Source organism: Mandrillus leucophaeus, unplaced genomic scaffold, assembly GCF_000951045.1.
Source record: "Mandrillus leucophaeus isolate KB7577 unplaced genomic scaffold, Mleu.le_1.0 Scaffold264, whole genome shotgun sequence".
Classification (NCBI taxonomy): domain Eukaryota; kingdom Metazoa; phylum Chordata; class Mammalia; order Primates; family Cercopithecidae; genus Mandrillus; species Mandrillus leucophaeus.
The window spans coordinates 2,086,763-2,104,940 of NW_012102743.1; the positions used below are offsets into that span (position 1 = coordinate 2,086,763).

At 37.4% G+C, this 18,178-nt stretch overlaps 1 protein-coding gene across 1 annotated transcript in view; it reads right to left on the reverse strand.

The window, feature by feature from the left end:
- Positions 1–18,178, reverse strand: part of BIRC6 (baculoviral IAP repeat containing 6) — a 269,615-nt gene that overhangs the window by 183,228 nt on the left and 68,209 nt on the right. The window contains exons 12-20 of the mRNA XM_011984254.1: positions 13,547–13,696; positions 11,756–11,981; positions 9,043–9,203; positions 7,258–7,347; positions 6,656–6,787; positions 3,487–3,665; positions 1,726–1,859; positions 961–1,122; positions 732–863 (exon numbers count right to left, since the gene is read on the reverse strand). Of these exons, the coding sequence (XP_011839644.1) occupies positions 732–863; positions 961–1,122; positions 1,726–1,859; positions 3,487–3,665; positions 6,656–6,787; positions 7,258–7,347; positions 9,043–9,203; positions 11,756–11,981; positions 13,547–13,696 (1,366 nt within the window). The remainder of the gene's footprint in view (positions 1–731; positions 864–960; positions 1,123–1,725; positions 1,860–3,486; positions 3,666–6,655; positions 6,788–7,257; positions 7,348–9,042; positions 9,204–11,755; positions 11,982–13,546; positions 13,697–18,178) is intronic.

Sequence of the window (18,178 nt, forward strand, 5' to 3'; positions counted from 1 at the left end):
GCAGACTGTTCTAATTTGTTTCAGGGTTTAGAAAAAAGGGGTCTGCACAATGCTACAAAAAAAGTCGGTAAGATTGTTATATAACAGAGAAAACACTTTAGGGCAAGAAAAGACAACCAAGGAAAATAGGAGTGAAAGGGGTGTAAGAGTTCCCTTGCCAAATTCTCCAAACTGCTACTAATAGGCAGAGAAGTTCAGCAGACTTCTTTTCTTAAAAGTTAAATAGGCCAGGCGCGGTGGCTCACACCTGTAATCCCAGCACTTTGGGAGGCTGAGGTGGGCAGATCACAAGGTCAGGAGATCAAGACCATCCTGGTTAAAATGGTGAAACCCCATCTCTACTAAAAATACAAAAAAAAATTAGCCGGGCACGGTGGTGGGCGCCTGTAGTCCCAGCTACTCGGGAGGCTGGGGCCGGAGAATGGCATGAACCCGGGAGACAGAGCCGGCAGTGAGCCGAGACAGCGCCACTGCACTCCAGCCTGGTCAACAGAGTGAGACTCTGTCTCAAAAAAAAAAAAAAAAAAGTTAAATACCCTTATTTAACATGACACTTTCGCCTAAGAACCCAAAATTCTTGCTAAGATTATCAACAATCTTCATCAACTTTGGAAATTCTCTTAAATTACACATACATTAAACAAGGATCAAATTACACTATAAACAAGGTATCACCCACTAAATTGCAGGTGTACCTAGCAAGTATGCTTTCAACTTAAAAACATACCAACCTAATGCACAAGGCTAGAAATCGGGCACACTTATGGGCTATACTTCGTCCTGCCTCAAAGAAGCAAACACGTACGATGTCTGACAGACATTTTCGTGTTTTCGAAAGTAAGCTCTCATTTCCTTCCTTTGAGCTGCAAAACAACAGCAGACATTTAGACTCATCTTGTATTTTCAATCAAAACATCCAAAAGGCAATCAACAGTGGTAAGCAAAATTTTAATTATTAACCTTCCAGGTCCATTTGAATGAACTCCAGCTAACCAACAGAGAGTATCCAACACAAGGCTCTGGGCATGTTCTGTGATCTGGCCATCATCTGTTTTTCTGCAAAGAGTGTTAAGAAGCTTCTCATGAAATTCTGAAAACTGTAACATAGCACATCGTTGCACTCTACAAAAAAAGAAAATATAAACACATTACCAACCAAAACAGAACAACTGAAGCTATCACAACCTGGCTGGTAATGCAATGTTTCATTTTAAATCATGAACATCGCAAGTATATTTAAACAATTAATAGCTATACGTCAAGTATTTCATTTGTAGAAAAAAAAATTTTTTAATTACATTTACAATAATGTGTTATAATGTAATAAGGAATGCGCATAATTTCTTTTTGTTTTGTTTTCTCCAGAAATTGGGTGTCTCTCTGTTGTCCAGACTGGACTCAAACTCTTGGGTTCAAGAGATTCTCCTACCCCCACGTCTTGAGTAGCTGGGACTACAGGTACACGCTCCCTTGCCTGACGAGTGTATGTCAAATTAATATCTATCATCCATTCCTGCTACATAACAAGCACTGTGCAGACACAAGAGATAAACCAATGAAGTATAAAGACGACTCATACTCTCATCAAGACTATAATTATTTAAGAAACATTAACAAACAAAAATTTTCAGGTAAAAGATTTTTATATTTGTGTGTCTATGTGTGTGTTGCTATGTTTTGCACTTTCATTACTGTAAGAATAGCAAGATAATGCAATGAAATTACCTTTCCTTAGAAATTGATGTTTTCTTAAATCTTCGAATGGTGACAGAGACCTCTTGAAGTAAATCACAGCCCCGGAGGTTTTCAGATTTACGGGTGCCACTTGTATTTTCATTCTTAACATTAGATGATTTTTCCTAAACATTATAAATAATAATAAAATTCAAAAAAAAAAACTAAACTAAAAATCATTTACCATTAAAGTTATAAAATAAAGGAAAATAATTGAATTGTGGCCGTCAAAACATAAATCTCAAATTAAAATGACAGCTTTTACCCTCATATTCAGTAAATGACTAATTTTCTCCGGAATTACAATAGGGGAAAAAAAGAAAGACACAACCACTATTTTAAAGGCAATAACCCAATGATTACAGATGATAAAACCAAAGTCCTAAGTCCAATTCCCGCTGGGTGCAGTGGCTCAGGCCTGTAATCCCAGCACTTTGGGAGGCCAAAGCAGACAGATCACTTGAGCTCAGGAGTTCGAGAACAGTCTGACGAACACAGTGAAACCCCGTCTCTACCAAAAAATACAAAAGTTAGCCAAGCATGGTGGCAAGTGCCTTTAATCCCTGCTACTTGGGAGGCTGAGTCAAGACAATCACTTGAACTCAGGGGGTGGAGGCTGCAGTAAGCTGAGATTATATCGCTGCACTCCAGCCTGGGCAACAGAGCAAGACTGTCTCAAAAATACTAATACTAATAATAATAATAATAAATAATAAAATAACTACATGAGATATGTCAGGCTCCCCAATCGCTAAGGTTCACTTTCAATATTTAAAAAAGGGAGATAACAGAACCTGCTATGCCTACCTCAGAGTTATAACGAAGATTGCATCAGATAAAGTATACAGAAGTCCTTGAAAAACTGGAAGACCTATATATATATGTAAGATGATTGGTATTACTGATCAGTATCAGTATGATACCTTATGAATAATGATGATAAACAAAACCTCCTTCCTGAGTTCCATGAAATCCAAGATAAGTCAATTGTAAAGAGCTGCACAGTTCACAGCTACTTTCAGAAAATCAACCATGAGGATTAGAACCTCTCTTAAAATTATTCCCCAACTTCTTTCTGTATACTCCCAAATATTCACCAAAAACAAGATTGTGAGTTGCCAATAGAGGGCATATGAAGAAACTCTCATACCAAAAAAAATAAACATTATGGTCTAAAATAATTATAAGGGGAAATATCTGCTAACAATTACTCTCTACTCAGTACACATTATAAAAGTTAGGTAATTTGCCTAAAGTTAATTCAGGCTGGGTGCAGTGGCTCACGCCTGTAACCCCAGCACTTTGGGAGGCCAAGGTGGGCAGATCACCGGAGGTTAGGAGTCGAGACCAGACTGGCCAACATGGTGAAACCCCGTCTCTACTACAAATACAAAAATTAGCTGGGCGTGGTGGCACATGCCTGTGATCCCAGCTACTAGGGAGGCTAAGGTGGGAGGATGGCTTGAACGTGGGAGGCGGATGTTGCAGTGAGCCGAGTTTGCGCCACTGCATTCCAGCCTGGGGGAAAGAGTGAGACCCCATCTCAAAACTACGAAATAAAATAAAATAATAAAGTTAATTCAAAACATTTCTCTTTCCAAATATATTTAAGTCACTCCAAAGAAAAAATACAAACAAATCAAGTGTATAGTAAAACATCACTGAAGGGTCATACTACTTCTAACAGTGTGTTAAATCTGATCCACAATGTTTACAACAGTATTGTTATTGCTCAAAATGACAGTTTCATACCTTGCCTGCTGCAACTTTAGCCAAAAGTGAAGCAAGTGAGTAACCCTTGTTACTCTGGTGTTTTAGGGATGGAAGCCTTACTACAGGACGTATTCCACCATTACAAATCTCTTCTGTTCCTCTTTCATTCACTGCCTTGACATGGATTAAAAACGAACGATATTTTCCTCCTGCCATACCTAGAGAAGTGGAGTAGAATGGGGAAAATAACTGAATCACCAATAAATTCCACTGTTTTTCATCTTCATAGAACAAGATCAACAACTAACTCCACAAAAAGTACAGTAGGCCAGAACTTTCAAATTATACTGTTTGAGCAGAAGAAAGTTGAACCACCTGCACATGCTGTCAGCAAAAAACAATGAACAAAGGAATGATGTGAATAGTATAAAACCATTATCTTTGACTAACTGAGATAAACATTTGGCATGTTTTTTCCCCAATCTTATTCATTTTAATGGTAAAAATGTTGTAAACTACACACACACAAACACACACACACAAAACTGTCATTAAGCTATCATCCAGATAATTACAGAATATATATCCATCCAGTCTTCTTGTGCATACATGTACACACATCCATATATATGTGCATATATACACATAGCATTACAGTACTGATGGTTAAAAATGTGCATGCAGGCTTTGGAGTCACTACCTGGGTTTGGATAAAGGCTCTGCCATTTATTAGGCACGTGACAAATTATCCTCTCTGTGGCTCAGTTTTTTAATGTAAAATGATACTAATAGTTCCTACCTCAGAGTTAACTAAACCACTCTTAACTGTGCTTGGCACAAAGAAAGCACTCAAATAATTATTATCACTAGTACGTGTTTTATATTAACTAAACGGGGATACTATACAATCTATATATAAAATACATTTCTTAATTATCATCAAATTACTACATCTGCCAGCAAACTATCAGTCTGTTGCTGCATTACCAGGTATTAAATCTTTTCAAGATTATAAATGCTATCACTCTACTTAGCTACCTGCCTGCTGTGCTAGCACTACACTGTTACATTTTTCTTAACACTACTGTACTATTCTCTGTGTTGTGGTATCTGACATTCTGTTTCAAAATTTCTTTGGCCAATGTTACCCCTTTACTCTTCCATAAAAACTTAGCACTTACCTTGTTCAGTTTCAAAGATGTTAGGGAGAATTTTATGGAAAAAAATCTTAGTATACTCTAAGAAAATTAATACTTTTAACAGTACTGAGGCTTTCCAAACACATGTAATTCTATACTCCATTTTGTCAAAATCAGCACTTTTGGCCAGATGTGGTGGCTCACACCTGTAATCCTAGCACTTTGGGAGGCCAAGGTAGGAGGACCCCTTAAGCCTAGGAGTTGGAGACCAGCCTGGACAACACAGGGAGACTGTGTCTCTAAAAAATAAAAAATTTTTTAAAACACCAATATTTCTATTTCCACATAAAAATTTAAGATTCACACTCTCATTGAACAAAACTTATAATCTAAACAATTTGAGATTTTATTACTTTTTGTTCACTACTGTATCCCAGCATGAAACCTAACACATAACATCTCAAAAACCTAATGACAATAAGAAAGCACAAAACCTGCGTATATACAGGCTGAGTATCCCTAATCTGAAAATCCAAAATGCAAAACTCTTTGAAAGCCGTATGATGCTAAAAGGAAATGCTCATTGGAACATTTCATAGTTTGGATTTTTGGATCAGGAATACTTAAGTATTCCACAAATATTACAAGTATACCACAAATATTCCAAAACCAGAAAAAAATCTGAAATCTGAAACACTTCTGGTCCCAAGCATTTCAGATAAGGGATACTTGACCTGTACTACGTCTGCAATTAAACGGTTATGTGTGAATGTGGACAAACATTAGGAAGCAAATGTACACAAATGTAAATAGTTGACATATAGATGGTCAGCTATTTTCTTGGGTTGGAGAAGATCTCTACATCCCACCCCACCCCAAATTACTTTAACAACTGAACTAGTCATTTTGTGTTGTTTTTTTAAATTCACCCCCAGGATACAAAAGCCGAAAACGTCCTACTACTGATATTTCTATTTATTATCAACATGGTAGCCCATTATTTTAAAACATTCATTATAATCTGCATTTGTTTATCACACTCAAATCATTGTATGATACTGTCAAAGCTCTTCTAATAAAAATCCTCTTTTGGCCTGGAGCAGTGGCTCACGTCTGCAATCCTAACACTTTGGGGGACCCAGGCAGGCAGACTGGCTGAGCTCAAGAGTTCGAGACCACGCTGGGCAACACGATGAAACCCCATCTCCACTGATACTACAAAAAATTAATCAGGCATTGTGGCACACGCCTGTAGGCCCAGCTACTCAGGAGGCTGAGGCACGAAAACTGCTTGAGCCTGGGAGGCAGGTGTTGCAGCAAGCTGAGATCACAGCACTGCACTCCAACCTGGATGACAGAGCGAGACTCTCTGTCTCAAAAAAACAAAACAAAAACCTCTCTTGGCCAGTTGCAGTGGCTCATGCCTGTAATCCCAACACTTTGGGAGGCCAAGGTGGGCAGATGACTTGAGGTCAGGAGTTCCAGACCAGCTTGGCCAACATGGTGAAACCCCGTCTCTACTAAAAACACAAAAATTAGCTGGGTGTAATCCCTGCTACTTGGGAGGCTGAGGCAAGAGAATCACTTGAACCTGGGAGGCGGAGGTTGCAGCAAGCAAAGATCGCGCCACTACACTCCAGCCTGAGTGACAGAATGAGACTATCTCAAAAAAACAAAAGCCAAAAAAAACCTCCTTTAAGGGAAGATACTGTAATAATATATAATAAAACTCTGAAAAGATAAGACTTTGATGTGATAGGAAGGGTAAAAATGGCAGAACATAATGTCTGCTTACTCAAAAGAGCTCTGTTACATCACACTACGTCATCCTGTAGTCATTTCTTCAATGTTTTTTCAAAAAGCACTGAGACCTCTAAGACACAAAAAGTGGGATCAGATAACCATACAGTTACTTATGACAGGAAATGACCTCAGCTACCAGCAAACTGATGAAATTTCAAATGAAAGTCCCAAAGAAAACAATCTTATTTTTTTGAGATCAGGTTTTTTTAATCTTTTTTACAACTGTGGTATTATTAATTCTGCTTTTGTAAAATACATTACTTCACCTTTAACAAGTTTGGGGCTTGTTAACGTCAACATCCCAGCATGCCCTGATAGATCAAGGCCACTAGCAAGCCATACTGGCCCACATAGAATGTCTTCTTTATGATCCTCCAAAAATGGACATAATCTAAGACCTAAAAAGAAAAATACATATTTTTCTTTTAAATTCATTTATTTAAAATGTAATATTTAATAAGCAAATATCATCCCATTTACATATAATACCACCACAAAAATTACCATACTTAGAATGTGTTAAAATAAGAATTGTCATGCTAAGGAACTATAATCAATTATTTGTTACATTGTTTTCCATTCCCATATTATTTTACAATTCACCTTTATTTTCAAAAAATTATAAATCACGACTTGATTTCAAATCCCAAGATATTAAAAACCAAGAATGCAAGTATTAGCGCAGCTGTGTTCACAAAAGATGAGCTGAAAGTTAAAGCATATTGCCAAAGCAGAATTATAGGTTATTTTTTAATTGTGTTCTTGAAACCAAGTTTTTGCAAGCCATAAGGAAATCTTGCCCGACATGTTGCATTCAGATCACTACTCCTTTTACTGTCATGGACAACAGCTCTATAATTTAACTCACACTGTGATTCCTCTACATCCATGTGCTGCATTTCTTCATTCAAATCAACCAGGGACGGTTTCCCATTTTGTTCCACTTCAATGTTAAGAGCTGGAGACAAAGGAAAGGTGATCTGCCTATCTACTGCTGTTTCTAGAGGATAAAAAATTAGTAAACTTAATTTTCTTTAATATCAATGATTTATGTGCCTAAAAAATCTAAAATTTCCTGTTAACTTGGGAACTTGTGTGATTTTCATCACAGATGCTTTAAAATGGTTGGAGGAAAATTTTGATTCAATTGTTTTATACATTCTTCTCTCTTTTAATGGTAACAAAATATTTGCCTAAAGAAACAATCTGCTGGCACCTTAACTAAAAGTTCTTACCCTAGGCTGCATACTATAAGCACTTGCAGAGCTTTAAAACTACTAAATCCTGAGTCCTCTACCCAATTAATTCAAAATCTGTCAAAAGATTGCAAACATACGAACACACCCATATACACACAAACTCACATAAATACACAGACACACATACAGTCATCCACCCCTCGGTATTTGTAGGGAATTAGTTCCAGGACCCTCCCAGATGCCAAAATCCACAGATGTTCGAGTCCCTTATACAAAATGGCATAATATTTGTATACAATCTTATTCATATCCTCCTGTATACTTTCAATCATCTGTAGTTTACTAATAAAACCTAATAAAATGTGAATGCCATGCAAATACTATTTATTTATTTCAGACAGAGTCTCACTCTGTCACCTAGGCTGGAGTGCAGTGGTGCAGTCATAGCTGACTGTAACCTCCAAATCCTGGGCTCAAGTGATCCTCCTGCCTCAGCCTCATGAGTACTGCCACCTGAGTAGTGCCACAGGTGCGCACCACCACACCCAGCTAATTTTTTTTTTTAATTTTTGCAGCCATGTGGTCTTGCTACACGGCCCAGGCTGGTCTCAAATTCCTGGGCTAAAGTGATCCTCCTGCCTTGGCCTCTCAAAATGCTGGGATTAGAGGCATGAGCCACCATATGTGGTCTAATATTACCTTTTATTTGTATATTTTCTTATTGTATTGATTTTTTATTTCCCACCCCCACCCAAAATAATATTTTCAATCCATGATTGGTTGTTTCTGAGGTTGGTAGACTGCTGGGATGTGAAACCCACAGATAGTGCCAGATGTATGCGTACTTTTTCAAAAAAGAAAATTTTCAAGTTTCAATGTTTCAAACTGGAGTTAAGTTGCCATTTTACCGTGAAATTATCCCCAGTCCCTTAAACTAACTTATTAAGGAGAAAACAGTGAGTAGTAACAGCTAGTTTCTAACCATACTAAATGTGTATAATCTACTTTAATAACTCAGTACAACAAATTCTGAACTTGTAAGAAAGCTAAATAAAAATGAGCGTATTTTTAGCATTACATGAAAGGCTGGCTTCACTAATAACCTTGAAAGTAACTTCCATAACAGTTCTATTCACATTCAAGTCTTCTCCTAAGAAAAGAAATACATAAAGCTAGTAATGCTAAAAGTCAAACTAATTTACACAGGAACTAATCCCACTTCCAAAAAAGCATAATTATATGATTCAAGTTTATGCAATTCTGAACATTACTGGGTTACTGAAAAGTTTTGAAATGTTCTCTGAATTACTTTTCTAAATAAAATCACAAAAAGTAGAGCAGGCAAATGGCAATAACAGGCAGAAAGGGACACAAAACTTAGCCAAGTTGAAAATTAGTTTCAGAAATCAACCACAAAATAAAATCTTCAACAAGAAATTTTGATCCATTCTTACCATTGACTTTCCCTAATCCTGGAGCTTTATTTTTCAGCAGTGTCACTTGTATCTGTGGAATATTGGTGATGTTTGAGTTCAAAACGAATTTGAAGTCCACATGTCCAACCATACAAGCTTTAGGTAGCACTAATTCAAATACATGTTCATCCCAGCTGTTGCTGTCAAATAAGGGGAAAAATGCTAAATAAAGCAAATATCTTACTTCAGCCACAACCATATAATCATTAAGGTCACCTTTCTACTTTTTGCTTTGCAGTTTCCAATAAAATTTAGTGTTTCTCAATGGGATCAAGAGAGAAAATAGCTCCCAAAGGAGAAGGTTAAACATAGGGCAATGAATGATCTTACTTTAGAAATCTACACCTGCCTTGAGACTCGCACATACCAATAAACTCTTATTCCTCAAAGTGTGAACGATTTAATGTGAATATCCTGCAAATTCCTGGTACCCACCCTAGATCTATGAATAGGGTCCCAGAATCTTCATTTTAAAACAACAATTTCTTGCATTTCTTATATATATTCATTCTTGGGTTTTAAATGCTATATATATGCTGGAAAATGAAAATCTCCAAACTCCTCCACTAAATGTAAGGCTCACATCCAAAAGTCTACTAAACATCTCAAACTCATTATGAAAAACCCACTCTCAAATCTCAGTAAACAGAAACTTCATTTTCCAGTGAACTCAGGCCAAAACCTGAAAGCCATCCTTTATTCTCCTCTCTCACACAGTGTGTTCAATACATCAGCAAATTCTATTCCTTGTACCTCCAAATTATATCCAGAATCTAACCACCCTTTTCACTACCTCCATCACTACCACAATGGTCCAAGCTACCATCAGCATTCCTGAATTAGCACAACAGCAACCAAACTAGAACCATTCTATCACTGCCCTCCACCACCACAACCATCATTCTAAATACAGAAGTCAAAGTAATCTTTGTAAAATATAAATCATACCACATCACTCCTGTATTCAAACCTGCTAACACTTTCCCATCTCACGTAGCATGAGAGCCTTTTTTTTTTTTTTGAAATGGGCATCTTACTCTGTCACCCAGGCCAGAGTGCAGTGGCACAATCATGGCTCACTACAGCCTGGACCGCCTGGGCTCAAGTGATTCTCCTACCTCAGTTTCCCAAATATCTGGGACCACAGGCACATACCACCATGTCCAGCTAAATTTTATTTATAGATACGAGGTCTCCCTATATTGCCCAGGTGGGTCTTGAACACCTGGGCTCAAGTGATCCTCCTGAGTCAGTCTCCCAAAATGCTAGGATTACAGATATGAGCCACTGTGCCTGACCTTTTATAAAGGCATTCATTATCCAGCTCCCAGGTACCCTCTACCTCTTTTTTTCTTTTTGTGATGGAGTCTCTCTCTGTAGCCCAGGCTGGACAGCAGTGGAGCGCAATCTTGGCTTACTGCAGCCTCCACCTCCCAGGATCAAGCAATTCTCTGCCTCAGCCTCCCAAGTAGTTGGGATTACAGGTGCACACCACCACACCCAGCTACTTTTTGCATTTTTAGTAGAGATGGGGTTTCACCATGTTGGCCAAGCTGGTCTCAAACTCCTGGCCTCAAGTGATTTACCTGCCTTGGCTTCCCAAAGTGCTGGGATTACAAGCATGAGTGATCATCCCCAGCTCACAGCTACCTCTTTGGATCTCCCTCCCTACCACTCTTCTCTATATTCACAGCACTCCAACAACAATGGTCATATTTCTCTTCCGAGAATTCACAAAATATACTCCTCAGGGTTCTGTATTGCTATTGTCATGGAAGACTTTCTTAGGCCCCTTATATTGAAAATATCATACACACTGTCTCTCTTTTTCTCTCACTTTCTCACACTTACATGCAATTACCTATCCAACAACTACTCGATTGCCATACTCTGTTTTAACAGTCTTCATAGCTTTTATGCCCATATGGCATGGTATATGTATCTGTCTACTTTCTATTGCCATTAGGAGGTAAATTCCATGAGACCCATATTACTAGTGACTATAACAGTGCCTGCTTTTATTAAATACAAAACAAGCATTTGAGTATTTGTTAAATAAATCTGTGAACTAAGTGACCAAACTAATTGCAGTAGTAAATTACTCTCATTATTTTATCCTAAAATTCAGAATAAGAATATAAGTTTCCAAAATCAGTGTGACAAACAGAAGGAACAAAGTCATCAACATGCAAAAATTAGCTTACATATTTGTTAGAGACAACACAGAATTCCTAGGTATATTACTGTTTATCTTTTAAACTCTCTAAAAGATAAACAGTTTAAAAGATAAACAGGTCAGGCACGGTGGCTCATGCCGATAATCCCAGCACTTTGGGAGGCCAAGGTGGGTGGATCACCTGAGATCAGGAGTTCGAGACCAGCCTGGCCAACAGAGTGAAACTCCATCTCTACCTAAAATACAAAAATTAGCCAGACGTGGTGGCAGACACCTGTAATCCCAGCTACTTGAGAGGCTGAGGCAGCAGAATCACTTGAACCCAGGAGGCAGTGGTTGCAGTGAGCCGAGATCGTGCCACTGCACTCCAGCCTGGGTGACAGAATGAGACTGTCTCAAAAAAAAAAAAAAAAAAAAAAAAAAAAGATAAACAGTAATAAACCTAGGAATTCTACATTGTCTCTAACAAATATATAACATTAACTTAAAATTAAACATCTTCGGAAAATCTTTTACCTGTCGGTCTGTAGTTTCCAAGTTCGAGTATGCTGAGCAGCATCACCATGGTGTTGCTGATGCAAATGTTGAGGGTGCCTCCTTTGCTGCTGTTCTTGTTGAACTTCTACCCAGCATGGAGGAACAGTCGCTGAAAACCTTGGAGTCAAAGTCTCAAAGCGGGTTAGCTCCACTAGAGATGTCAAGATTTCGAGGGTGAATGGCTGGTCCACCAATAAATCAACTCCTTAAAATTAGTGAGAGTAGTATTTGAAATAGGTGTTTTAAAAAAAAAAAAAAGAAGACAATGAAGTTTTAATTAACGGTTATGTTTTCTATTGCAACACTTGCCAAATATTCTGAAAGTTAATAAAGTGGACTCAGGTATCTACATATAACTAAGATAACTAACTCTGGCTAAATAATAGCAAAGAAGAAAATTCTAACTTAAATATTTAAAATTAGAGACAATACTCACTATTGAAGAAACCCAAACCCGTCAGAAAAGGTCTTACTGAACTTTAGCCCTAATAAGGACGGCAAGAAAAGTAGTGGTACTAAAGTGCAAGCCAATGTACATCAGACCAAAATTCACTTTTAGACCCTGTTTTTTACAAAATAAATGCTAGACATCAGCAAGTACATAACATATGCCCTTTTATAATGAATAAAAAACTAAAACAGTCAAAAGCTATATGATAAATAAATACTTACAAACTGAAAAATTAAATTGTGTTTTTTCTATTTCTGTGGCAGTTAAGAAAATCTTGTGTACATGCTAGTATTATAAAAGTAATAACGTGCTTCATACTGATTAGGTTTCTTTACAAATGCTATGCATGTATTCATATCAGTGAAATGTATAACATTAAAAAATGCTGAGAAGCTGTTGTTCCCATTTTTAAAAAGTAATGAAATACTAAAATATAAAATCTGGTAGGTTTAGAATATTTTCACAAAGAAAAAAATGATGGCAAGTTTTATAAAATTATTACAAGTTTAATTCAAATTACATCTTTTTCTCAAAGTCTAGACCCTTTTAAATCTGATTAGTTTGTAAATATTAACAGCATGTCAATCTCCTTTCTTTACATTATTTCTTCATTACAAAATTCATCTTTCCTCTACTAAAAAGTAGTTTTCTGTACTTTATATAAAAATCTTTCTCCATTTAACCAATAACCTATAAAATATGAGAATATTCAGTATTTTAGCTTTTTATACCAAGTTGTATACTTAACCAAGACATCTTGGTTAATTCAAGTAACTGGAGATTGAGAAGCAGACTACAATGATTTCATAAAAGTCTACAAGGCAAATAATGATTTTTCGGCAGGGAGTAACATGCTAGCAAAACTTCTTTTGAAAAATTAGCTCTGGAGGGCAATGTGGGACAAGGATGGGGGAAAAAAGGCAAAAACAACAAACAAATATAAACAAATCTATCTAGAGATTCAGGATGGGACAACATATGTGTGAATATACCACCTAAATATATACTCAGTGACAGCATTTTTTTCAGCTTTTCAATTCCAGTAGTAATATTAATAAATGAGCCAGTCTACTAATTTTATACTTACTTAATGAATTCTCTTTTATATGATTTTTCCCTCCTCTAATTAGACTAAAAGCTCATTAACGGCTGAAATGTTTGTTTTAACCTCTTAGATGACTTCACAAATATTGAGTAACATACCACACAGGTTGAGAATCACTCCTTACTTTAATATGTTTACATCTTCCGACAACTAGAAAAAAGACAAATAATACCTAATCATTTTTTTTAAATCATTTAAAAAATTAGTATCATACCTGAAATGCCGGGACTTGAAGGATTTGATAAAGGCTTGGAACCTTCTGAAGATGGTTCTATTCCTTTAGAAAGAGATCCATCCACTAGTATATCAGCTTCATCAATATCATCACAGGTTCCTCCAATTTGGAGAAAATGAAGCTCACCACCTACAGTGCAGCAAATTTCATAGATACATGAAAAATGGGTAAACATTCAAATATTCAAATGTAATACTACTTAGGAAACAATTTAATGTCACTTCATAGGCAGATAAGGAAAGCTACCAATGTGATGTATTTCCAAGAGTTTAGAAATTTAATTGCCAAGGAATTACAAATTGAAGCCAAATTTTTAGGAAGAAAATGATAAATACATAAACATACATGAAAGCAGGTATTTATCTAGTACTTACTTTTATGAGACAGTATTTTAAGTGCTTTAATTAATTCATTTACTCTTTACCAAAAACTCGTGTGGTAGAACTATTACTGTGGCTATTTTACAGATGAGGCACTAGCTATACTGGAATCCACAGCCAAATCTCTTAATCTCAACAGTAACAAAACTTGACAAATACTCTTATTTTTTAAAGCATTCACAATGAAATGAAGGCAACTAAAATTTCTAGTTTAAAATCTCTGTCACAGGAAAAAAACTGACAGCAAATTTAGCATTAATTAAGACAAAAAAATAGTATATTCTAACATTCTAATTTGGAGATTCACTTCTAGCACGGCAGAAGGAGGAAGACGATAAATCCCCTTCCTGAAAGGCAACTATAAAGCTAGACAAAACTGTAATTTAACGAGGGTGAGGTAAGCAGGGAAAACCAGCAGATTCACTGTTATCTCCAGATGGGACTCAATTGACGGAGAGTTTCCAGTTTAAAGTGGTGATTTCAATGGGAAACAAACAAGGTCTGCTACTTGAGGTCACAATTCTGTCTGGGGCAAGCAAAGCACTAGAAACACCAGGGATTTAACACGGAATTACATGTAGTGAGAGAAGCACAGTGGGCCTGGTAAACACTCCACAAATCCCACCTTGACCAGAGGCTGTGCACGTGTCCAGCAAAGACCAGAGGGAGCCCAAGCCATTACTACATCCTCAGTCAACTAAGCCTCCATGCCTATGCAAAAGAGACCTGAGAAAACACAACAGAAAATAAAAGCCAGGGCACACTTGAGCACAGCCTTACTGGCCAAAGGTATTTGGACACTACAACCTATCAATCTTTGGCTGAATACTAAGCTATGCTGCCACAGAAGAAACAAAATAAGAAACAAGTCTTATAAATTAAAACTAGGCAGAATAAATGACAGAAATCAGCAGCTGCACAATACAAAAGAGATTTCACAGATTCAGCCAGATGAATTACAAAACAAAGCAATAACCACCTGGCAAAAGGTAGGGAGATCCAAATCTAGATTTCTATAGTGTTGTCTTAAATGTCCAGTAAGTAAATAAAATATTACAAGACATGCAAAGAAAGAGGGACCCACATTCAACATGTGAAACACACACCCACGCACCTTAAAATGTCTTCTCAGACTTCAGATTTAGCAAAGACTTCAAGGATCTATTGTAAACATTTTTATAGAATAAGAGGAAGTCAGGGGTATAGAGAATTACAGGAAATAATGGTATAAACAACTCAACAAAAAAAAAATTTTTTTTTAATTAAAGGCTGGGAGCAGTGGCTCACGCCTGTAATCCCAGCACTTTGGGAGACCGAGGTGGGCAGATCACCTGAGGTCAGGAGTTCGATACCAGCCTGGCCAACACGGTGAAACCCTGTCTCTACTAAAAATACAAAAATTAGCCAGGCATGGTGGCAGGCGCCTATAATCCCCTGAGCTACTCAGGAGGCTAAGACAGGAAAATCACTTGAACCCGGGAGGTGGAGGTTGTAGTGAGCTGAGATCGCGCCACTGCACTCCAGCCTGGGCGACAACAGCAAGACTTTGGTCTCAAAAAAAATTAAATTAAATTAAACAAAAATTAAAAGAAGCTTGGAGACCTATGGGACAGATAAAATATTAAGAACATACATGTAATGGGAATTCCATGAAGAAGAGAATTCCACCTGTAAAAATAATGGGCAAAAACTTACCAAATCCAATAGAAAACTGCAAATTTACTCAAGTTTAATTACCCTCAAGTAGGATAAACAAAGAAATAACACACATATATATAAGCTCTTGAGCGTGAAAGGCAAAGGGAAGATCATGAAGACAGCAAGACAAAAATTACTCATCAGACATGAAAACAACACCACAAATTAATAGATCACTTATGAGAAACAATGGAGACAGAAGCAATGGAATGACATTTAAAGTACAGAGAGAAACTGTCAACAGATTCTCTAGGTAGCGTTAATCCTCAAAAATGAATGTGAAATGAAGACATTTCCAGAAAAACAAAGACTGAGAGAACTTTATGCTAGCAACCTGCCTTATGGTAAGTAACAAAGAAAGCCCCTTAAGAGGAAGGAAAGCAACATCAAATTCACTGGAAAAAATAAAGAACAGAAATGGTAAGTAGGCGAATACAATAAATAAATGTTTTTCTCATTTCTTTGCCAACTTTTAAAAAAGATAATGGTTGTATAAAATAATTACAACACGTTTTGTTGGTTTTGTGGTTTTTTTTATTTAGACGGAGTCTTGCTCTGTTGCCCAGGCTGGAGTGTGATGGCGTGATCTCGGTTCACCGCAACCTCCGCCTCCCGGGTTCAAGTGATTCTCCCTGCCTCAGCCTCCTGAGTAGTTGGGATTACAGATGCCCACCACACTTGGCTAATTTTTGCATTTTTAGTAGAGACAAGGTTTTGCCATGCTGGCCAGTCTGGTCTTAAACTCCTGAGCTCAGGTGATCTGCCCACCTTGGCCTCCCAAAGTGCTAGGATTACAGGCATGAGCCACCGCATCCAGCCATTTTGTTGGGTTTATAACATACTTAAATGTAATATATGGGGTGGGGGGAGATAAGAGCAAAGTTCCTACATATTTTACGAGAATAAAGTATTATTCTGAAGTAGACTGTATTATTAAAGCACGAAAATATAACTCAAAAAAAAAGCAGTATCAGAAAAAGAAACCAGAATCAACATGAGGACCAATAATTTCATGCCAAATGGCAGAGTAGGAAGCTCTAGGGATCAGTCCCTCCACCAAAGCAACCACTGAACTAGAAAGTGTGATTGGAATCAAGTATTTCAGAACTATGGGACCGAACAGGGTATTTACAGAGAGACTGATCTCTGGTAAGACAGTGGCCTACATGAACCAGCTACCATCCCCTCCATCCTCAGCCCTGACACAGCTGTGGGGAAAAGTGGTACCTGTGCTGGAAGCAGCTGGCTGGTGCCAGGGCGGACAGGAGGGACCTTTTCTTCCCAAAATTGTGCATTTTGGTTGGTCTAGCAGTTACCTAAGGGACCAGAATAGACTCCTGCCTGGGTTTCACCCTTCTGAGACTGCAGCTGCTTCTCCAAGCAGCAGCCACCAGAAGATTTAAGGGGAAAAAGCCGAAACAGGATCTACAGTAAGATTTAAAGAGACAGAACTCTTTTTTGGAAGGATAAGAGTGGGGAGAGGGTTCAAAGCTTTTGTACAAACAGTTTGAAAATGTCACAAATGGATGGCTGCAGCTGGAAACAAGCAAAATCTCCCTGAGTGAGAGAATAAGATTTCTAGAGGTACCACATTACAATACTCAGAAGGTTCTGACTACAACAAAAAATTACAAAGCACTCAAAGAAACAGCAAAGTATGGCCCATTTACACGAGGAAAAAAAAAAAAGAATTATCAGAAACCGTATCTGAGAAAGCCCAGATATTGGAATTACTAGTCAAAAACATTAAATGAATTATCTTTATATAGTCAATTAGCTAAAGGGAACAACGGACAAAAACTAAAGAAAAACAGGAAAATGATGTATGAACGTAAGATTATCAACAAAAAAGTAAAACTGGACTTTTTCAAAATGCCAATGTTTTGTGCATCAAAGGACACTATCAAGAAAGTAAAAAGACAACCCACAGAATGTGAGAAAATATTTACAAATCATATCTATTAAGATATGAATTCTGAATTTCTAAAAAAGTTCCTACAACTCAACCAAAAAAAAAACAAACAAACAACTCAAAAGTGGACAAAAACATGGACATTTCTACATGTATCATAGAAATACAAATGACCAACAAACACATGAAGAAATGCTCAGCATCATTATTCATTAGGAAAGTGCAAACCAAAACCACAATAGATACCACTTCACAACCACTAGGGTGACTATTACCAAAAAGACCAAAAATAACAAATGTTGGCCAGAACGTAGAAAAATTGGGACCCTTCCAAACTGCTTGTGGAAATGTAAAACGCTGCAGACTCTGTGGAAAATAACTTGGTGATTCCCAAAAGGTTAAACATAGGCCAGACGCAGTGGCTCACATCTATAATCCCAGCACTTTGGGAGGCCAAGGTGGGAGGATCACCTGAGGTCAGGAGTTGGAGACCAGCCTGGTCAACATGGCGAAATACCATCTCTACTAAAAATACAAAAAATAGCTGGGCGTGGTGGTGCATGCCTGTAATCCCAGCTACTTGGGAGGCTGAGGCATAAGACTCACTTGAACTGGGGAGGC